We start from the raw sequence: 23168 nt of genomic DNA, 5'->3' as shown, positions 1-23168 counted from the left end.
AGCCTTGTGTTTCTATAAGATGTGCCCATAACATTTAAATAGTAAAAAGGAAAATATTTAAGAAAAAAAAAAAGAAAAATACCAGGGTGTCATGGTTTAATAATTTTGTAATTTTGCTATCAGTATTCCACATCATAACATCATATAAAGCATGAATAATTTTACTGCTCCCGAACACTTGCAGTATATTGATGATATTGTCGTGTGGGGCCATACAGCAGCAGAGATTTTCAAGAAAAGAAAACAGATAATCCAAATTCTTTTGCAAGCTGGTTTTGCCATTAAGCGCAGCAAGGTGAAGGGGTCTGCCCAGGAAATCCAGTTCTTAGGTGTAAAATGGCAAGATGGGCATCGACACATCCCAGCAGATGTGATTGACAAAATCACTGCTATGTCTCCGCCCACCAACAAGACAGAGACCCAATCTTTTCTGGGAGTAGTGGGCTTCTGGAGAATGCATGTCCCAAACTACAGCCACATAGTGAGCCCCCTCTATCAGGTAACACGGAAGAAGAATAATTTCTCATGGGGTCCTGAGCAGCAGCAGGCTTTTGAGCAAAGAAAACAAGAGATAGCCCGTGCCGTGGCCTTGGGGCCAGTACGGACGGGACAGGATGTAAAGAACATCCTCTACACTGCTGCTGGAGAGAAAGGTCCCACTTGGAGTTTGTGGCAAAGAGCTTTAGGAGAAACCCAAGGCCAACCCCCGGGACTCTGGAGTCGAGCATATAAAGGGTCTGAGGAGTGCTACACTCCAATTGAGAAGGAGATCTTAGCCGTGTACGAGGGGGTTTGGGCTGCTTCTGAAGTAGTTGGGACAGAGGTTCAGCTCCTTCTAGCACCTCGCTTGCCTGTGGCCCCCCTGTCACGGACACAGGTAGATTTTTGTTTAAACCGTGACAACTACCCAGAATGCAGCATCAGGGAATTTTTGCCTAGAACTCTGGAGGACTATTTTTAACTCAGAAAGGTCAGAGATAGAAAGTTCACACTGATTTCTGGGTCACCAGCCTCACCGTACATCAGCATTTTTGGTTTTTAAATGATACATAAAGTTCTCAATGGCACTGCTCTAGTCGGTAGTTCTTTCCCTTTCTGTGCAGCTTGCTCTGTGCATGGCTTGTGAACCGCTATTCAGGCCAGACAGCTGCAGCCCCAAAGACCTGCCATAAATGTACAAATTCTACCAGGATAATGTCTTGGTAGTGGAGAAACAGGATGCACAGTCATATGGCTCTCACACATACCTTGTACAACCAGCTTGGCTCTGGACTGGGCATCACCAATGTCACAGGTGTACACGTCACTGTCACTTTTCTCCAGATTTTTTATGCTCAGCTGCAGGTCTCGTCCTTTCTGTGCCATCTCGTATTTCCTGCCAGGCCTGAGCTCAGCAATGCCTTTCCTCCATATGACGAAGGATGCAGCTTTCTCGCTCTGACATGTAAAAAGTGCACTTCCACTTTCTTCAGTTTTCACATCTGAAAGTTCCTTGATAAAGTAATTAGGTTTTTCTGGAAGGAAAAAAAAAAGGATGAGGGTGTAGGACAAAGGGATTTGTTACCCCAACAAGTCCCAAGCATACAGAGGTGTCCTGAATCTCCTTTGCCCTCATTTCAGAATATCACATAGAGATGCAAAGAGTCTAAGAAGACCACAGAGTCCACCCATTTACATAGGTTTGATAATTCCAGTAGATATCTGGAAAGTTCAATACCATTATACATGTGCTGTTAGGATCTCATCTGATAAACTGCATATAGTTTTGATTACACATATTCAATATAGACTAATTCAGATTGCCATCTTTTCTTGGCTCACTAACACCCAAGATCATAGAATCATAGAATGATCACAGAATCATAGAGTGGCCTGAGTAGAAAAGGACCTCAAAGATCATCTAGTTTCAAACCCCCTCCAAGGGGTCACCAACCACCAGACCAGGCTGCCCAGATCCACATCACACTGGAGAATCATTCAGTTTCCAGATTATTTTAAGGAAAAGATTTTAATCCATCATATTTTCTGAAAACTAAGAATTGATCCTGCTCAAGGAAACAGAAGAGAAAAACATCACCCACAGGCTGCAGATATTTACCTCGACTTCTCTACATGCCATCCCCATGTGCTTTTCAACTCACCTTGCACAGTGACCCTGGCTTTTGTTATGGAGTCCTCTGTCTCACAGGGGTACTCCCCACTGTCCTTGGCAGTAGAGTCATGGATGATCAGAATGGCCCCAGTTCCCTCCTGCTGCAAGTCGTACTTCTGGCTTTTTCTGATTGCTTTGCCATCCTTGTACCACCTGATGTTCAAATCCGGTTTTGACAGCTCACAGCTCAGGCTGATGTCCTGCCCTGCTGCTGCTGTCTTATCCTCCAGCTGTTTTGAAACCTCAGTAGGTTTTCCTGGAAGAAAACATTGCTTTTTGAGTAACATACACTTAGGGTAGGATGCCTCTCTCAAAATACATACATCTACATGCTGGAGATAAGTTAGAGAGGCACTTGCAACAGACGCCATCCTACAGCCAGCAGTAATCTGCAAAGTACAGACAATAGAATTCAAAGCACCATTTATTCTCTCTTAAATCTACCCAATTGAGGATGATGAACCATGTCTGAAAACTGCCTCTTTCTTCTCTCCACTCATCACACTGGGAGCCTCGGATGATGCTCTCAGATGCACATGCTCTAGATAGGAATTTGTTGTACAGCTAGATGATGTGAAGGCCATCCCTTCAGCTTATACTTAGAGGATATTTGCTCCCACAGTTCCCTCAACAGATCATTCCTGATTTACTGTTAATGGAACAAGCTGTAGTGAGATGCCCATTTCCAACACTACCCCAGTGCTTTGGGTAGTTCTCACATTTGTGTAAAATGTTTCCTCCTTTTACTTATTTTTAAGAGAAATTCTCAGTGCTTTGAGGTTCAAGTAGAAGGTTGCTATTCACTTTAACCATATTATGAGTTAGCTCTCACGACAATCTTATCAGAAGACAGTTGAAGGAATCAGGCCCCAGAATCTCTCCCATCTCATTACCTTTCACAGACAGAGAGGCTTTGGAGGTTAGACCACGGGCAGTAAAAACGACTTCCTCAGTGTCCGTAGGAGTCACACTTTTGATAATGAGAGTATATTTCCGACTCACGTTAGAAGCTTTAAATCGCCCACCACTTTCCACTCTGCTTCCAGTCAGTGTCCACTTGAACTCATCAATGCTTTCATGGGACAGAATGCATTCAAAAGTACAATCTTCTCCCTCCTGGATTTCAGTGTTTTTCAGCCATTTGGTAATGCCACTATTCAGCTCTGGAAGGTAAGAGATAGGTTAGTATGAGGTTTATATGGAGAAAAGGCATTTGTGACTGACATGAGTAGCAGTACTGGTGTTTTAACTCAGGATTTGTAGAACATGGCTGCGTTCCTTACTGATGTATTCTCTAAGACATTCTCCACTCAGAATTACCAGAAAGCTATAAAAAAAAAGAGACGTAAATCACTTGTCTTTGCTCTGGAAGAACTACAAGGCGAGCAGCTCAGTCCATGGAGCAGAATGAAGATTCAATGAGCTACAGAGGGAACAACCTAACAGAGAGGACAACTCTAGGATGCTGCGTGAGAAAAAGGGTTTTGCCTATGACAAGAAATTAAATGTTTCTATTAGCTAATTTGTTACCATCCTACCCCTACTGGTGTTCAAACGATTTCTCCATTTTAGGGATGTTTAGAAAGGAAATATTTCCAGGACATTCTTGACATGTTTGGTGATTTTCATGGCAAAATGAGATAAATTTACATCAAAAGCAATGGGAATTTTCCAGACATCACTGTGCTAAATTGCAGTAATACACTTCTATTGTAGAAACTATTAAGGCTCGTGGGGGAATAGGTGTAAGACATAGTGACCACACTGAATGTGCTTTTAGCACTCCTTTACTTTCCACAGTACTTACCCTGAATGCCGACCTTTGATTTGGCAACATCACTGCCAATATCACAGGTATAGAAACCTGCATCTGACTTCTCAAGGTCATGGATAAGGGGACATAGGGTCTTCCCAGACTGTACCAGCTCATACTTGTTGCCAGAAGTGAGCACAACACCATCCTTCTTCCACACTGGTTTGACCTTCTCTTTAGAGACTTCGCATTCCAATTTAATCACACCCCGCTCCTCACCAAAAACATCATCCAAGGACTTCATGAAGACAGCAGGCTTCTCTGCAATTAAACAGCCAAAACAGAACAATGTGATACAGAAGTTGAGACATTTCCAGTTGCTTTCAGATTTTTAAAGAGGGATAAATAAATCTTTACCAGTACTGATGACATCAATATAGAACCTAAAGTGGTTTCATGTCTGTTGACTGAATGCACTTTATGGAATTCTGAACTAATCAGTAGGAGAATACAGGGAACAGGAGGGACAGCCTGCATTGCCTTGGGTGGGACTGATATCATATGAAGTAATTGGGATGCAGCTCTTCTAAAGCTGGAGAGCTGGCATTGCCCTCACATGGAGCAGAGCTCATACAGCAGGCCTCAGGATTAAGAGGATAAGCTGCTGAACACTTTTGATTTTCCTGTTTTATTGACTCCTTTTATCTATCTTCTATTTCACACATCAGATGTTTATACTGGGGAAAAAACTTCCACCAAATGCAAAAGAAAGGAGAAAGAGGAAATCCTTCAAACTCTGAGCGCATAGAGTAAAAGAGCTTAATTGCTGGGGAGAGCAGATTAGAATCACAGTACCCTTAGAATTGGAGGAGACCCTTAAAGGCCATCTAGCCCAGATCCCCTGCAATAAAAAGGGACATTCACAGCTAGATCAGGTTGCTCACAGCCTGGTCATTAGTCATCCCAGAGGCAAAACACACATTGAATGATCTCTCCTTCAGTCATAAATCCTTGGAGACAACAGCATTGACACTGCATGTTACTGAAGCAGTAAAAGAAACTGCTCTTGTAACTCTCCTTGTGCTAAATAAAATGATGATAAAAAGCAATGGAATGCTTTGGCAGGACACCAAAACCATCCTCCTTCCTTGATATCTGCTGCAATGGAACCTTCCACTGGAAGAAAGCCTCTGATGACTTGTCACCCCAGAGAGGTCAGCTTTAGAAGCAGGACTGCTGCACAATAGAATGAACTGGAGCTCCTTAGCATCTCTTACATCCAGGAGGGGTGTGATCAGACCCACCTATCACCTTCAGGCGCGCTTTCTGACACCTTGTCTGACTTCACTGTCACTGTGCCAGCATCCTCAGGCTTAACCTGCTTCATTGTCAGTGTGCAGCAATTGCCAACGTTCTTGATGTCATTGTAATTGTTGGTGTAAAGGAGGTTGCCATTCAGGAACCATTCCACGTCCTCGTCATCATGGGACAGCTCGCAGGAGAAGACAGCAGAGCTCTCTTCTTCAATTTCCACATCCTGCAGGTGCTTCGTTACTTCTACATTGCGGGCTGTGGGGAAACAAGGTGAACTGTTACCACTGTTACTATAAATCATACTGGGATGTGGTAGAATGGTTGGACTAGATGATCTTTGTGTAATCTTCTCAGTGAACATTATACGTTTATAAATTTAGCAGGAGAGAATGGCAGAAATCAACCCCAAGAAGAGAAATCTGAGGTGAAATAGGACATGGAAGAGGTCACCCTCCCTGCTCATACCTTCAGCTGTCAGCGTGGCCTCAGTCTCTGCAATTCCTGCCTTGCACTTGTACACACCAGCATCATCGGGCTTCAGCTTCAGAATCTTGAGCTCTGCTGAATGCTTATCCCTCTTGATCTTGTACTTCTCAGAGGGCTTGATGAGTGTGTGGCCCTTGAACCATTTCACAACCTTTGGAGAAGGCCTGAAGTCACAGGACAGGATGACAGAATGACGTTCCAAAGCTGTCTTGTCCTCCAACTTCCTGGTGATTTCTATATGGTAATCTGCAAAGCAGGGGTGGAAGAGAAGAAAGGATGAGGACAATTGGAAGAAGAGGAAAGTCTCTTGTGTGTATTCCATTCCAATTAATGTCATGTTCACAATGGTTCTTTGAACCACTCTAAAGATAAAACAAACGATTGTCTATAGGGAATGCCATTGACTACATTTCTATAAAGTAATACTGTATATTATCTACCAAATGCAAGGTCCAGCTCTTGTTCTGTGCTCCCACAAAACAAATTGCTCCCAATTGTTGAGGCTTTTATTCAAATAAGAGTGAGTTGAGTTGAATAAGAGTGAGTTGAAAATATAACAAGTACTTTAGGATGTGAATGGAGACTCTTACGCTGGGGACAACAGCAGATAAAAAGCCTGCAAGTTTCTTTCAGATGAAATCAATGACAAACTGCTTCAAATTTAGGTGCTACCAAACTTAAACTTGTCTAGTTCAGAAATACAATTAATTTCACCTGATCTGACTTCTTTGGTATAGCCAAGGACAAAACCTCAGCTCTGTAGATCTGAATAGTAAGCACATCACAGCTATTCAAACAGATCTTTTACTGAGATGCAGCTGTCTCATTGATTGTCCAACGGCTTTGAACTGGAAATGGAGCAGACCCTCCAGACACACACACAATATTTCAAAGACCCCAGTGAAGGAAGGCTGTACGTTAATTAATTCTTCATCTTCATGATGTAAACCAAGCCTGGATATGTTACCTCTGACAAGCAGATTGGCTGTGGATTTTGATTTGCCAATTGAGAACTGAATGGTGCTTGTCATATCAGTGGTGGTTTTTGGTATGGTCAGCTGGTGGATGGTGCCTTCTTGCTGCATAATCAAGTTTCTGCCAGCCTGTAAGACTTCCCCACGTAGGAATACCACTTGGGAGGTTTCACAGAAGGAATGGATATCTCGCATTCAAATTTGGCTTCTTCAGGCTCAGTCACATAGTCATCACACAGCTCCTTCACTAGATTAATGGATTGCTCTTTAAGAAGGATGGAACAAGAGAAAGCAGAGATTTAGAAGGAATGTAAAAAACCCTTACATTATCACCCCACTTACTCACGTCAGCATTACTGCACATGAAAACTACACCTATCAGCTCAGAATGCCTTAAAACATCATTAAAAAATAATAGAAAGAAAAGAATGTTGTTAAGAAGTCAGAGAATAAGACTGACAACCTGAAGAGAGCCCAGATCTTCTGATTCCCAGTCCAACATCCAAATCAAACCATGACCTTCCCATCCCGATATCAAACTCCTCGCATTACGAAATGGAAAAGAGGTTCAATGAAACACGGACATTGATAATTACTTTGGTTAAATACAGCAACTTAGCTCTGAACAACAAGTTTTCACCTAGTAAAGGTCTCTGTAGCTCAAATGTAATGACTCTACTTAGGAGAAATTCATTTTCCAGGAAGTTCTTGCCCTTATAATGTTAACAGTGGCAAAGGTGGGGACTGAACTCTTGAGTAGTGTGCTAACTCAAATGTCTCCGTTTTCTTTATCACACTTAACATCATATATATACCCTAACATTGTATATATTAAAAAAAACAAAACAACCCTGTGCTCTTTTCAAACAGCAAGAGAAAATGAAGAAAAAGTCAAGCTATGTTTTTTATCCCTCAACGTTCAAACACAAATCTGAAGTCTAAACGTAGAAAATCAACCTCCTAAGAAAATAATCTGTTTTACTTAGCGAAAGTAAATTGCAAAAGAGAAGCTGGATATTTTGTGGTCAGAAAGGTAGGTAGGTAGAAGTTTTTATTTCTGTGAAAGGTCCTGGTGGTGTTTAACTTCCTTGACATTAAAGCAAAGGATGTTAGCTCATTTATAACATAATTTAATCAAAATTGTCATGAGAAGCATAATTACCTTTAACTGAAAGATGGGCACGAGATTCTGCCTTTTCTGCTAGAGATTTTATTTCTGCTGCATCCTTGACTTGGACACGTGTGTAAGTCAGCAAGTAGCTCTTTCCTGAAGCAGAGAACCACAGAGTCACTAAGGCTGGAAAAGACCACTAAGGTCATCTAGTCCAGCCACCAACTCATCCCTACCAAACTGTGCTCTTGAGAGCAAACCCACAACTACACTTGGCTTCCTTGAGCAAAGAGCTCTGAGGCACGTGGCCAGGCTGAGCATCATCCATCTGGTTTCACAGCATCACTGCCTGTTCTCTCATGTCAATGAAACCACACATTCCTCCACGTCCACATCCCCACCAAAGCGTAATCTAAACATGGCTTCTACAAGGACTGACCAAATGTGGCCACCGTCACCTTCAAAGTACCTGATACAGAAGGATCACACTCACTGTCAGACAAAACCTCTCTGGAGAGGTGAACTGACTGCCCTGTTCACCCCCACTTTGGAAAGAACTGCACTCATTTCCTACCTGCTCCCGGCAGTGTGGGATGGTGGGATAGCATCACACTTCCCACACTAAGCATCCCACCATGTCACTTGTTCCACCCTAACCTCAGTCCCAAAACAAAAGGGGAACTCCCTTCTGAACCTTCTTCATTTCAGATGTCTTATATGCTTGATCTCCAACCCACCCCCCACTCAGGAGAAAGATCCCCCTCTTACACCCTACCATCTTGCCGCATACTGATGTTGTCATCAGCCTTCAGCTTGTTGTCATCTTTGTACCACTGGCTCTGAACCTCATCGTGTGAAATCTCACAGACAAAAGATGTACTCCCATATTCATTCACTTCCACATCTTCCAGTGCTTTAACAATCTTGATATCTCCAGCTGTGAAACAGTAGAGATATATTTGTCAGGGTATTTCCAGAACTGAGTGCAGCATCTTTTCCTTACACATATTTGCATAGAAAATAAGTAGGATTATGTTTTATTCTAAACCATCATCCATTCCTGAGTCATTTCTCTCTTCAACACAGTCAATGCATTATTGCCATTGAACTAAAAGATAGACTTACTAGCTACAATGGAGCTCCCTGCAAACAGTTTTCATGGAAACCAGAATCTCATTTATTCTAAAACCTTTCAAGCAAAATTAAGGGTAGAAAAACAATAGAACTGAATGAATCTTTAAGGTCATTTAGTTCCAATCCCCCTGCTATAGGCAGGGACACCTCCCTCCAGACCAACTCTTCTCCTCAGGGTCAAGGCTTCTCTCAAATCATTCTCCTCTAAGCCTGTGCCTGTGCTTGGGATTGCCCTGACCCAGGTGCAGGGCCTTGTACGTGGCCACACTCAAGTTCATGAGGCTGCCAAGGGCCCACCTCTCCAGCCTGTCCAGGTCCCTCTGGGTAGCATCCCTTCCCTCTAGCACATCAACAGTACCGCTCAGCTTGGTGTCATCTGCAAACTTGCTGAGGCTGCATTTGATTCCACTGTCCTTGTTGCCTACAAAAATGTTAAATAACACTGGTCCCAACACCACCCTCCACCTGGACACTGAGCTATTGACTGCAGCTCTCTAAGTCTGACCATCCAGACAGTTCCCTATCCTGCAACTGGTCCATCCATCAAAACCATTTTTCTCCAGTTTGGTGACCAGGATGTCATGCAGGACAGGATCAAATGCTCTGCACAGGTCCAAGTAGATGATGTCAGTTGCTCTCCCATTATCCACTGATGCTGTTACTCCATCATGAAAGGCCACCAAGTTTGTCAGGCATGGCTTGACTTTGAGGAACCCATATTGGTTACCACCAATCTCCTCATCTTCATTTTCCAAACTATGCCAAGGAGAACTAGACAGAACTCTACAATGTCATGTCACTACAAACCTGTCTGAATCATTGGCTTCTCTGCATGCTCATCACTAGTCTCTCCTTAGCTTGTGTGCCCACAGTGTATAGGGAATGTCAGCCACAAATCTTACCTAGGGGACATCTTTGCTTCAAAATCCCTTGAACATCACACAATCCCTTTTAACTCTCCAGGTCTGCACTTATTTGTGTCAGAATCAGACCATATTTCTGTGCTGCTATTTCCCTTTCCTTCTGAAGGGCCTGGATACAACTTGGATTAACCAGAGGAGCAGAGTTCCTGCATAAAACAGCCTGTACTGAAACAGCAACCCAACCTGGTTGCAGACTGAGAGAGAAAATGAGAGTTCACCGCCTGTGAATAATGAGACTTCTCTTATTTCCCTGGGAAGTAATGCCCACTTTTTTACTTTGACGGAGCTCCTTCCCATCATAGAAGGGAAAATATCAAGTCAAATCTACATTAGTCCTTCCATCTCTGCACTCAGCAAAGGCAGCCTTCAGATCTATGCTTAATTCACCCAATTCCCTAGAATTAATGGAACTGTGCTTACTGGAACATATGCTGAAGCTTAAGCACAGTGCAGTGTTTTCAACATGTAGGAATAGCTATAGAACATGCATAAATTCTGGCTGACCTATGACAGCTTAAAGCACTGCAGAGGACTGTTAACAAGCCCGTTTGGACATCACCTTGAATAAATGACGTTATCCCCAAGTAAGGGAAGGAACAGCTGAGCACCGGGGAGGTACACAAAGTGCCAGAGCAAATTCTCACACTGTCAGGTGCAAAGAAAACTGAGATTTCACCCTAAAACCCAGTTCACAACAAGGCTACAAAATCCTGGCTGAGAATTTCTGAATGCTCACCAGTTGTTTCCAGCTCGAAGGTCATCTTCTGGCCAGCAGCCTCGCAGATGTATTCTCCAGCATCTTTCTTCTCCAGCTGCTCCACAACCAGACGCCGTGTTTTGCCCACAGATTCCAGTTTGAACCTTCTGGAGGAGGCAAGCAGTCTTCCATCCTTGTACCATTTTACTTTGGTTGGATCCTGTGCTACTTCACAGCTGAGGGAGGCACTTGCTGCCAGGGCAGCACTCACCTCTTTCTGCACCTGCTCCTGGTTTATAAACACAGGTTTTGGCTCTGAGGGAAGAAAAGAAAAACAGAAGGACTGAAATGAGACCATCTTGCAGGTTTGTATGTACAGGTTGGAACAGGTTTAGGTTACCACTTGTGCCCAAACTAATAGCCTTCATAGAGAATATCAGCTCTTCTGTTGAAACAAAGTGTCAAATCTAGGCAAGAAAGAACCTAGGAACTGAAGGAACCAAGAGGGTCCTTGAACACCATCCCATGGTTGCAAGTCACTATGCAAACATATTGAACCCAAAAGAACATCTGACCTGCAGGCAACCAAAACCTGAGTTCCTTTTACTTAAGACCCACTGTGAAACATCAAAACACATAAACATGTGATAGTCAAACCACTGGCTGCCTTTTCATGACCCAGAACAGTACTCCTGGCTTCCTGAACAGACTCCTCATGGCCTCTACCACTGCCACAACTGTGACTGTCAAAGGCACAAAGGAAATATGCTCACCAACGCAGTCCTTTGTTCTTTGTGTGTGATTTGCAGATATCTATCTTACTTTGAGCTCTGGGAATAGTCAGCTCTACCAGGTCTCTTACTGTGAGTAGCAGACTCACCTATCCAGATGCAGCCTCCAACATAAAGGCATAGTAAAAAGGCAGTGTACTACTAGGAGAAGTTCCTGCTTCTCCTGCCATGAAAGGCTGCACGTAGAACATGCACTCCAGCCTCACTGCACATACTTATCTTAGTCAAATGTTTCGGTGAACAAGAATTACAGTTTGGGATCTCAGGCACAGGAGAGATTTGAATAATATCTTGAACACTGCTTCCATTGTACATATATCAGTAATTATTATTCTACAGACAGACTGAAACAGGTCTTTGTGCCATACTAAAACCAAATACTTGCTACAAACCCAGGCAATCAAGTATAGGGGAAAAACCTCAGCACAGACTACTGCACCTGGAGCACTGTATAATAGAAACTAGATTTTACTTTACTGTTCTCTGCTGTATTTCAGACAACACCTGTCTTACCTGTGACATGAATCTTGAAGGTGAGTTTCTGGCCAGCAGCCTCGCAGCTGTACTCCCCTGCATCTTTCTTCTCCACCTGGCTCACCACCAGCCGACGCTGTTTGCCCTCTGACTCCACCCTGAACTTCTTGCTCGAGGTGATCAGTTTCCCCTCCTTGTACCACTTCACCTCCGTCTTCTCCTGGGCCACCTCGCAGCTCAGCGTGGCATTTTCTGTTGGTGCAGCCTTCACCTCCTTCTGCACCTTCTCCTTGTTGATAAAAGCATCTTCTGCTTCTGGAATTTAAGGCAAACGGGCACATTTAAGACATGAATCTTTTCTACACAGCCTTCCCCAAATGCCCAAATTAGTCTTTGGACTGTACCGTTGAGGACAGCTTTCCCACTCACATTTCCTGACAGTGCTATGAACTGAATGCCAACATCTGAACTATATCAATTGCCAGTGAAGAACTTCCTCCCTGCCAGACCAAAACAGCTTAGATAGCCCTAAACTTGTTTTCATTTCCACCAGTATCATGTTCCAAAATCTTCAAAAATTAAAAAACACCCCTTTCCCCACTGTCCAGCAGCACACCAGCATACGCAGTCATTGAAAAGTCTGTTTCATACAAGGGGACAGGCATTAAATTGTCCAAACAAGCTGACAGCTGTAAGTTGCTTTGCCAGCAAAAGCCAGGTGAGGGTCAAGGTTAAATTCTGTTTGTAATTAAGTCATAGTGAGGAAATGTATTTTTCTCACCTACATATTTCTGAAAACAATTCTAATATCTCCTGAGTTTTCAGAGGCAGTAATAAAATGGTTTCCCCTATGGAATCATAGAACGATTTGGGTATAGAAGGAAGCTTTAAAGATCATCCAGTCCAACCTCTTGCCGTGGTCAGGGACATCATTCACTAAATGAGGCTGCCCAGGGTCCCCATCCAGCCTGGCCTTGGACACTCCAATGATGAGTCACCCACAACCTTCACTGGACAATCTGTTCCAGTGTATCACCACCCTCATCATAAAGAACTTTTCTCATGTCCAAACTGAGTCTACCCTCTTCACTTTTGAAACCATTGCCCCTTCTTATGTTGCTATAGACCCTGGTAAAAAGCCTTTTTCCACTTTCTTATCAGACTCTCCTAATAAATAGAACACCTGCCTTCCTCCATTTCTGGAAAGAAAAGCACCAGCTTGAAGCCTTTCTATTTTTAAGCATTTCTTTTGTACCTGCTATAGAGAAGAAAACAAAAGAAAATACGGGAAAACCTTTTATGTTGCAGGTTTCTTTAATGTAATAGAAACCACCAATGCCACCTTCTAGCATTGTGACCAAATGCTGTCTCTAAGACTATTTAGGAAGAAGCATTTGCAGGGGTGTGCTTGTGCCCTGAAGATATCATTAATAACCTTTAATTTCCCCTGTAATTATTGACTTCTCATTTTGCTATCATTGCATCTACTTGAGATCCCCAGGGAAATTCCCCAATTATTTCCAGCCTGTCTTAAGCTGAGGCTACCCAAGTCCTAAGTGTTCATAGCTTCAGAAGGCAAACAGAAAAGCACACGAATTAAACAGAATTTAAGCACCGTCTACATCACTGAATGCTGGGGTTGAATGTGTCAAACCACTTAAATTTCCCCTCCTTCTTTGTTGGGGGGTTCAATACAGTCAAAACAATTTCTCTCACCTGTGACATCAATCTTGAAGGTGAGTTTCTGGCCAGCAGCCTCGCAGCTGTACTCCCCTGCATCTTTCTTCTCCACCTGGCTCACCACCAGCCGACGCTGTTTGCCCTCTGACTCCACCTTGAACTTTTTGCTCGAGGTGATCAGTTTCCCCTCCTTGTACCACTTTACCTCCGTCTTCTCCTGGGCCACCTCGCAGCTCAGCGTGGCATTTTGAGTCAGTACAGCCTTCACCTCCTTTTGTACCTTGTCCTTGTTTGTAAACACGTCTTCTTTCTCTGCAGGGACATCACAACAGTCACACCGTTTTGCTGTAGTCTGCTGCAGAGATTACTCCAGTTCACCATTTTCACTATACTTGCCCTTCACAGGGAGCATTGTGATGCCTCATTAAGACAGGAAAATGCATTCCCCTCTATTTTGCCTTGGGAAATGATAGGCATATCATTTCATTTCATTAATTTTCATATCATATCATATCATATCATATCACAAAGCTAAACATTTCTCAGTCTGATAGCAGATTTGGACATGAGATTTAGAACACCTGCATGCACTGCTGAACCTCCTCCCTTCTTTTTTTTTCTTCTGATGTCTCTCTACATTTCCAGTAAATCAGAAGGGAATGGCCCTCTAGAACAGGTTGCCCAAGGAGACTGTGGATGCTCCATCCCTGCAGGCATTCAAGGCCAGGCTGGATGTGGTTCTGGGCAGCCTGGGCTGCTGCTTGGCAACCCTGCACATAGGAAGAAGGGGGTTGGAACTGGATGAGCACTGTGGGCCTTTGCAACCCAGGCCATTTATGAGTCTGATTAGTGGCATTTTCCACCTAATTGTGTCATTCAAATTTTGTAACCAGATCTCTTCAAACACCTCCCCTTTTCTCACTCCTTGCATGCCTGGTGTGCTCTTGCACTGTAACCCTGCAGACACCAGCTGACTACAAGAGCTGCACAAGTTACCCTCCTTGCCTATTGTTTGTTGCAGTAATTCATTCCTGGATGGAAAAGCACATGTAGAAAAGTGTAGCTATGACAATAGATGACAAAGAAAGTCCTATAGCCAAAATGTCTCTGGGTTTCCAAGCATTTTCTCTCCTCTGACTTTCACTTGGAATGTTGCTTTGTCATCTTTTGTTTCACAGCTATAGCTCCCTTGGTCTTTCAGGGTCACATTTTTGACCATGAGCTTGCAGTGCGTCCCCTGGGAGATGATGGTTGTCCTCTGGTCCTGCTTCACCTCTGTTTGATCTTTCTTCCATACGACAGCTCCGCTTGCAGCTGACACCTCACACACCAGCTCCAGGTCTTCAGAAGGACTGACTGATATTTCTGGAGTCGTTTTGGACTTCCTGACAAAATTAATGGCTTCATCTGAAGAAAAAAAGAGAAAGTGGTTTACATCCTGACTCAGGTTTATTCAGCGCAGCATTAAGATACAGTTAGAACTGATTGTAATGTCTCTGCTCATTACATTTGGGTGATCGAGTATCACCTCTGGAGGTACTCACATACAAACGTGTGCTTGATTCTCCTGTGTAAGGAAAGAGTAAGTTCTATGCAGACAGTTCTTATTTCTTTTAATCAATTCTGTATTCTGCACATGTTCTTCTGAAGCTAAAATGAAGGCAGCTAAGTAACGTGTTTGCAATACATGAACAAACCAATTCAACAGCTTGTCTCTAAGCTAACAAGCAGCGTTTGATGAGCACATCAGTATTTCATGCCCTTCATTCCATCCAGACAGAACCTGCCTGAGGAGCAAGCTGATGGCTGTCAGCTACAGGCAGACCTAGCTTAGTACTGCATTTCTTAGAGCAACAACTGTTGCTTTCAGTCACTGAATACACCAAGGCCAATTGCTATGACAGGCACATTTATGGCATCAGTGAACAAATAATGCGTTAAAAATTGTAATAGACAGGAGACATCTATTCTTTTATAACTAGGTGACCAAAGAACAACAGTCCTTCTAGAGTCAAGCTGTTAAGAACTAATAGCATCAATCAATATCACATAGATAGATTACTTCCCTGCCCTAAGACCATCTTGCGACCATTTGGTGCTCCTAATTAAGCCCTCTTGATGGCATTTTGTCTGAGCCATGCGACATTTTGTGATAGGAGTTACTGCTAGTGTTCCCTTAACCCTACACCAAAGTAGGAGGCATCCATTCTCAGGGAATCATGCAGGCTTCCTCTGTATTTGATGCTCAGAGACAGCCCCAGAACTTTTTAAATCTTAGCTTAGCTCTCATCCAATAATGTTCATCAAACAGTGCAACTTGTCCTTTGGGGATGCCTTTGTTCTGCATCAACCAGTTCCAACGGAGTCTTCTTGGCTTGTTTTAGATCAGTTTTTCAACAGATAAAGCCAGGGTCTTTGAATTACAAAGTGAAATTGCAGAATGCATGATTCTCAACCAAACAGAACAGCAGGTGGGATGCAGGGTGAATACCTGAACCAACACCACCTGCAAGCAATCCTTCAATATCTTAGGAATCTCTAGCCATCCCAAATCCAGTGTTGTGCTTGATCTATCATCTCTGCTGAGTTTTTAGCTAAGCTGATGGTGAGCATCACGGTGGTGATGGGTGAGCAGTCAGACTAGAGGGTCTTAATCAACCGTAAGGATCCTGTGATCAGAGGAACGTGAATGTGCTGTTAAAGGTCACAAGCGCTGCACTGCAGCATGAGCATACACAGCGAAAGGCTTTCAGTAGAGCTTCAGTTCATAAATGAGGACTGGGTTATGGAAAATAGGCTCAAGATATAAAACAGAAAACAGATCTTAACGCCAGGTTCTGTGAATGCAACCAGCTGAATTTCACAGATATTGAATTTCAATGACAATTTCTTGTGTTATTTTACCCTCCAGCTCCACCCTGAACAGGAACATGTCAGTGACAAGCATTACTCCTCCAGGCTTGACCTAACAGTGCTTTACTTGCACTATGAGCTAATGGCTGTGCTTACAGCACCTCAGGGAGACACCTCAGAGATCACAATGTCCTTCGGGTACAGCAGGAGACACTCAACTCTCCAAATGTGGAGTTTAATTTGTCCAAAGAGGAGACAGGATTCCCATGCTAATAACTTAGGACCATTTCAGTCATAGGTTTAAAGATGATGTAAGTGCTGAGGCAATACATGAACTAGATGAATGAAGCCCAGATGTCAGGGCTCAAGTCGTGACTCCAGCCCCAGCTGGAGCTAAGGCTGTCTTGAATTCATCACAACACAGTTACATTATTTGCTCATACTGTGGATTTGCATAGGGACAACAGGAAGGTCAGAATTGCTTCAATAGAGCTATGCAATCTTTGTCCTAAATACTGGAAACCCACAGGGCTGGACAAATAAAATGAATTAAGTCTGAAGTGCTTTACATGGATTGTGATCCTATGTTTGCCTCACAAACTTACCTGAGACTTTCCAATCAAAAATCAGAGTGTCATCTCCAATTGTGTAGATGTATGTTCCCTCGTCTTCTTTCGTTACAGCTGAAGCCACAAGCTTATGCAGTTTCCCTTTATCTTCCATTGTGAATTTCTTACTGGTCTTGATTTCTTTGCCATTTTTGTACCACTTCACCATGACATTGGCTTCAGAGGTCTCAGAAACAAATTCAGCTTGTTTTCCAGCAACGGCCCTGATTACTCCTCCACTTGTCTCTTTGATTACGAAGTTTGCCAGTGCTGAAACAAAATATGAAGACACAAAATACATATGATGGTAAAGAACTGCAGGGACATTGGTGACCATGAGGCATTCATTTATCATAAGATCAAACGTGCACGTTTAATCCTAGTTCTAATTGCTAGATTCTAATTCAGAAGCTGGCAAATTGGCAGCTTTTATAAACCACGTACCAGATTACCTTATCTCCACAAGTTGAAGGACGTACACTGTACAGGGGACAGAGCCAAAGGAAGAAGCCCAAGGCTTCAAGAAAATGTCTAAAATAGGAAAACTGAGGAAAGAATTGGAACAAGCAAACTAGAAGGAAATCAATGGAGGGGGTATCTATTACTGCACTGTAACCCCCTGGCAAACAAATCAAGCCTAAAAGATAGAGATATCACTTAGGACTGAAAAGAAAAAAGAAAAAAAAGAATTCCTTTATGGAAATTAATTGGAGTGCAAAAGTTAGATGATAAAACTGGCCCTTATTAACACACAGTGGAATAATTGACTGCAAAGATTCAAAATCTCACCACTGTCTTAGCCAAAAGTTCAAGCCTAAGTCCACGGTCCTATTTTACTGAGGGTAATTGAGCTTGTTTTCCAACTTCTTGTTAACATATCATTTCAAAACAGCGCACACAACTGAGTTGGGTCTGTTGAGACAGCGCAGTCAGAGCTGCTAAAATCAAAGTCTGGATTATGCATGCATTTGTTCTGCAGTTCCAAGAACACGCATGTATAATACAAATTCAACAACGTTCTACAGAATGCCTGTATTTAGGAGCTCGAGAGCCAGCTGATGGACACTGGGATGACTGAGATCCTGTCAATACATTTAACTCCATCCTATCATACAGTCAAATTTCATTCATTTTTTCAGGAACTGTCTCTTATCATTGTAGTCCTGTCACCACTGCTGGATGTGAGCCCAACCACACAAAAGCAGCTGCTGGTTTTCACTGCAGATACTGCAGTAAGGAGAAACAGCCTCCAGACTGGACCAGCTGAGCGTGGCCCTACCAGGATTTGCTCCAAAGGTCTTATTACCAGTAGTGCTTCCCGATGAAATACATGGGGGTCCTCCTTTGATTCCAACCCCAACCCACCCCACCATGCCCCCTGATAACATCCATCAGGGCCACATCTCGACAGCTCCTGAACACCTCCAGGGATCCCACCACCTACCTGGGCAGCCTGTGCCAGTTAATTCTATGGGCAGACCTGCCAGTATGAAATATTATGCTAACATGACAAAGAGAGAGAAGAAAAGCAAAATTAAGACTAGCTGACAAGCCTTGGCAGGAAGTTCTGCTCTCCATCAATTTAGTCCCTGTGACTCTTCACAGGTGTTTTCTACATTTGGGATCACTGCTACAAAAAGAGATGTTGACATCATCTCTTGTGGCCACCCTGACAGAAGAGCAGGAAGGCTGGGATGCTCTTTTTCCTGTCTTTCCCTTGATTTCCTCTATATCTTAGGGACGAATCACAGGACAGAACACAGAAATCAAATGGCTCTACAAAGCAGATTGGCCAGTTCAAGTCAAAACAGCCACTGAAAACACCCCAGATGCTGTCTGACAACAGCTGGACTGTCGGGGAGTCAGGTGAATGCAGTCTGCTGGCCCTGGGCAGGAAGAGGACAGCCCAGACTGTCACATACCTTTCACTGAAAGCTGATAGAGCATTTTATCCCCCTCACAGATGCACTGATAACTTGCAGCATCATCCATTGAGACGCTGTGAATTTTCAGGGTGTGTTTCTTCCCCACAATTTGCAGTTCATAATTTTCACTGGCCTTGAGCTCCTTCCCATCCTTCATCCACTCCACAGTAGCGCCTGTGTCTGAAAGCTCAGCCTGCAGTTTGGCTTCCTCACGCAGCCAAGCGCAGATCTTTTCTACATCTTTGCTCTTCTTGGTAAATCTCACTGCAGCACCTGTCAGGAGCAAAGGCCTCGTTATTTCAATTTATATCAGGCTAACGTGGTCAATGTTTGCTGCAACATCTCTGAAAAAGTATCACCTTCTGTTCCTGCACTCATCATTGTGTCAGTGCTGAGCAATTCACGATATTTCATTTGGTCTTCTTGCTGGATTTACTAAGTAAAAATCAACCAAACATCTCCTTCTACTGATTAATAATGCTCTAAACATGCTTCTGCAGAGGTTTCCACCCAATGACAAACAGGTCCTCCCATCATGAATGTTTATTTGTTCTACTTTGTCATGCAAAGCTGATTGATAGAGATATTATTGGAATGATTGCTCCCCTACTTCTAAACTATTCCAGTGCAATCAGAAAGGCTGTCTGAACCTGCAGCTGAAAGTACTGCTCTATGGTCATGCAGTGGTAAACCTGGTGACTGAATGCACTGGCCAATAGCTGTGAACTGCAGACATTCATCAGCTGGCATGCTTGCACGTTGTTGTAAGGTCAATAGTAAACATGGCATCCCCTCCAGGTACAGCTTCACCAGTTGTTAGGGGGGATTTCACAGCCAGGACTGGGTCTGAGGAAGAACATGTATGTCTTAATGCTCTTTAGATGCAAGTCTGGTATCTCATTTAGAGATGGAAGATTAAATCATAGGTACATTTCTACTTCTCCCTTTGCATGAGTGCTAGAAGAAGCACTTCTGTGCTTAAGATCTGTTACAGAAAGTTCTGCCTCTTGCACATGTGAGATATCAAAAGATAAGGATATTCATGTCTCTGTCACAGAAACAACTCGTATCACTTTAGTGGTAGCTGGAGGTTGATAGGAGATAGGAGAACTAGGAATAAAGGAAAGCCTTTGGTGTGTTAATGCACTGCTAACCTTAAAGTCAAAGGAAGCATCTTTAGGGAACCAACACAGCTGCTCAGCACACACTGACCCATTTCCATTGGGGTTTTTGTGCTTACCAAGGTGCACGCTCCCTGGGAATTCCAGAGACGGGCTCTGTCCATGCGCATTGACTGCAGACACTCGGAACTGATCATCAGCCTCTTCAGACAGATTGCTCACCGTGAACTCTGGGACGGGGACATGAGACTCGTGGCACCTCACCCAGGTGAAGCCAGTTAGTTTCTTGCATTCCACAATGTAGCCATCGACTGGAATGGGGCGGTGCATCTTCGGAGGGGACCATGCCAGCGTCACTGAGGTTTCTGTTTTATTTTTCACCACGGGGTCAGTTGGGGGCTGGGTGGGAGGTTTTCTGGGAGCTGAACAGAAATAAATTTCAGAAATATTAGCATAAGGTCATGTAGGCTGGAAAAGACCTTCAAAAGACCTTCAAAATCAGCAGACTCAACTTTCAGCATGACCTACTGAGTCCCACCATTAACTACTGTGGTACCTGAGGACATACATGACAAGCTTATTCCTGCAGGTATTTACATAGTGAATATATTCACCCTCTGGTTGCTTTGGAACATTTTAGAGGTTAAAATCCCATCAGACTTTTTCACTGTGTGCAGCCACTGATACAGGCAGGAGGCTGGGAATTACCTGATGGGCTCTAGTTACAGACTACTGACACAGTAAAGGATTGATTTCATTTAATTTTGGCCATCAGAAAGTTTGGTGTCTGGTTTCAGTCACCCATCTGGACTCCAATTATAATCATATGGAGAACAGCACATTCAGGAGAACTCATCTCAATAAACCTGAATGAAATCACAGAATCATAGGATCATGGGAGGGCTTGGGTTGGAAGAAACCTTCAAGATCATTAAGTGCTAGATGCCAAAGGTCCCACTAACACAGTATTAAGCCAAAAGCTAGATGCTGGAATCAGATCTCCTGACCTTACCATCAGAAACTGAGATGTCATATTTTGCTCAGAGGTGCCTGCTTGTAGGAGGGACAGCTTCCGAGCTTTTTCTGCTCCAGGAACCAGCTCGAGCTTCAGAATTTAAACAGCAGTCAGAAATTAAACTGAGCTTTGTCACCTCCATCAAATAGAAGGAGTGGTTGGGTGGTACAGCTTTCCAAATCGCTTAGAAACTGTCACAACAATCAGATGCCTACCTTTTCTTTTTTAACTTGTTAATACATAGAGCTTAATAGCATCAGAATGCCCCAAGCACTTCAGACAACAGGACAGCTGTAAACCCTTCTTTAAGGATTCCTTTGTTTAACCACTGAGTAACTGTAATTCAGTGGTGCTGGTAGGAGAAGGGAAGTCCTAATCTTCCCAGATGGTGAACAGAGTTGATGTTCACATGCAGACTGGTGCTGCAGCAGAGCCAGAAACCACTCATTTGGGAAACACAGCACCAAGAAAATAATGGGAATAGCTTCATAAAATCAGGAGCTTCACTCAAATTTCATGTCAGATCTATAATTCTTCCTATTTTCAGGAAGAAATGATTTCCCTTTTTCTTGTAGTTTTATTTTCTTTTCCTTTCCAGCAAGCAGCTTTGTAGCTTACAAATTGTTTTCTAATCACCTCCTGGTGTGGACAAATCACACAGGTCTGACTCCATGTTTTACATAGTTAGCATATTATATTTGTTCCACTATGGAACTGTACAGTCATAGAATGGCCTGGGTTGAAAAGGATCCCAAAAATCATCCAGTTCCAACCCCCTGCTATGTGCAGGGACGCCATCCACCAGACCAGGCTGCCCAGAGCCACATCCAGCCTGGCCTTGAATGCCTGCAGGGATGGGGCATCCACAGCCTCCTTGGGCAACCTGTTCCAGTGCGTCACCACCCTCTGAGTGAAAAACATCTTCCTAAGATCCAACCTGATCCACAACCCCTACACACCCTCAGAGCCCCCTAGAGCCCCTAGTCCTCCTATTGCCCACCACAGCCCCATATGCCCACTAGAGTCCCCCTCAACTCTCTTTACAGGCCCTGCACAGCTCTATATAACAGTCTTATAGAACTACCTCTAGTAGAAGCAATCTCCACACAGAGATCCTTTCCCAGCACACTGCGCCACGGGGGGAGCAAAACGGGGGGGGGGGCACATACACACACAGCGCCGGGGGGGCCCGTAACCGACCCCCACCCATCCTTTAAAGGGGTGGGGGGTCCATTTTAATGGGGGGGGGGGCGAGATCACCTTCACCCCCCACCCCCCCATCCCCACCCCATCCTTTAAAAGGGGGGTGTCCATTTTGGTGTTGGGGGGCAGTGACAATCCGCCCCCCCACCCCATCGTTTAAAGGAGGGGGGGTCCGAGACCACCCCCCCCACCCCATCTTTTAAGGGGGGGGGTCAGGGGCTCATGGGGGGCAGCACATCGTGCACAACATTGTGGGGGGGGGGGCTTTAAAAGGGGGAGGTTACAAAAAGCATAGCTCTCAACTATAGATGGGATTGGGGGGGGCTCAATCGATGGGGGGGGGCCCTTCATGCAGGGGGGGCACAGCGTAAGTCAGCGGCTTTGAGGGGGGGTGTTGGGGCTGTTTGGCCTTTGGGGGGGTTATTGTGTGCCCCACCCCCACCACCCCCACACACAATGGGGTGTTAATGTGGGGGGGGGGGGCTTAGATTAGTTGCGTTCCCTATAGCACTGCCCCCCCCCGTCATTAACCCCCCCGCTTTATCCTTACGGCTGAGCCCCCCCCCGACAGCGCCCCATTCATCTTGATGGGGGGGGGGGTTTGTCACACGACCCCGGCGCGGCTTACGGCACATCGTCGACCCCACCCCACCCCCCATAACCCCACCCGGGAAGGAGGGGGCGATGTGGTGAGTGGGGGGGGGGTTCCGGAGGTGGGGGTGAGCAAAGCGCAATATGGGGGGGGGGGTCCTATAACTGGAGGGCAGCGGCTGCACAAAGAGCCCGCGGGGGTCGGAGAGCAGCACTTTGGCTGGGGGGGGTCCACGGGGTCCGGGGGTAATGCTGCCCCACCCCCTCCCCCACCCCTCACTGCCGACCCCCCCCCCGCGTTGCCCCCCCGCCCCAACGTCAGCTCCTGCGGCAGCTCCTCGTCGCTCTCCTCCTCCTCTTCCT

The 23168-nt window shown here is 44.5% G+C and overlaps 1 protein-coding gene across 1 annotated transcript; it reads right to left on the bottom strand.

Annotated features, from left to right (window-relative positions):
* Positions 1–1183: 1183 nt before the first annotated feature.
* On the bottom strand, positions 1184–5316 carry LOC146760461 (obscurin-like). Its single transcript, XM_085551451.1, has 6 exons — positions 5210–5316; positions 3960–4226; positions 3046–3315; positions 2142–2408; positions 1255–1514; positions 1184–1198 (listed from the first exon to the last, which is right to left on the bottom strand). The coding sequence occupies exons 2-6, from the start codon at positions 4207–4209 to the stop codon at positions 1184–1186; spliced, it is 1062 nt and encodes a 353-aa protein (XP_085407577.1). The 5' UTR covers positions 4210–4226; positions 5210–5316.
* Positions 5317–23168: the final 17852 nt, after the last annotated feature.

This window comes from Coturnix japonica, chromosome 6 (genome assembly GCF_054131305.1).
Source record: "Coturnix japonica strain WE chromosome 6, WE-NBRP24, whole genome shotgun sequence".
Taxonomy (NCBI): domain Eukaryota; kingdom Metazoa; phylum Chordata; class Aves; order Galliformes; family Phasianidae; genus Coturnix; species Coturnix japonica.
This window is presented reverse-complemented; position numbering and strand designations above follow the sequence as displayed.

What these genes read in the sequence shown, in the direction of transcription:
- LOC146760461 (XM_085551451.1), bottom strand. Translation starts at nt 4,209, where the DNA reads ATGAAGTCCTTGGATGATGTTTTTGGTGAGGAGCGGGGTGTGATTAAA. An exon ending in AGCCTCTCTGTCTGTGAAAG is followed by an intron (nt 2,409 to 3,045) that starts GTAATGAGATGG and finishes GTTTTCTTCCAG; the next exon opens with GAAAACCTACTGAGGTTTCA. An exon ending in AGCCAGGGTCACTGTGCAAG is followed by an intron (nt 1,515 to 2,141) that starts GTGAGTTGAAAA and finishes TTTTCCTTCCAG; the next exon opens with AAAAACCTAATTACTTTATC.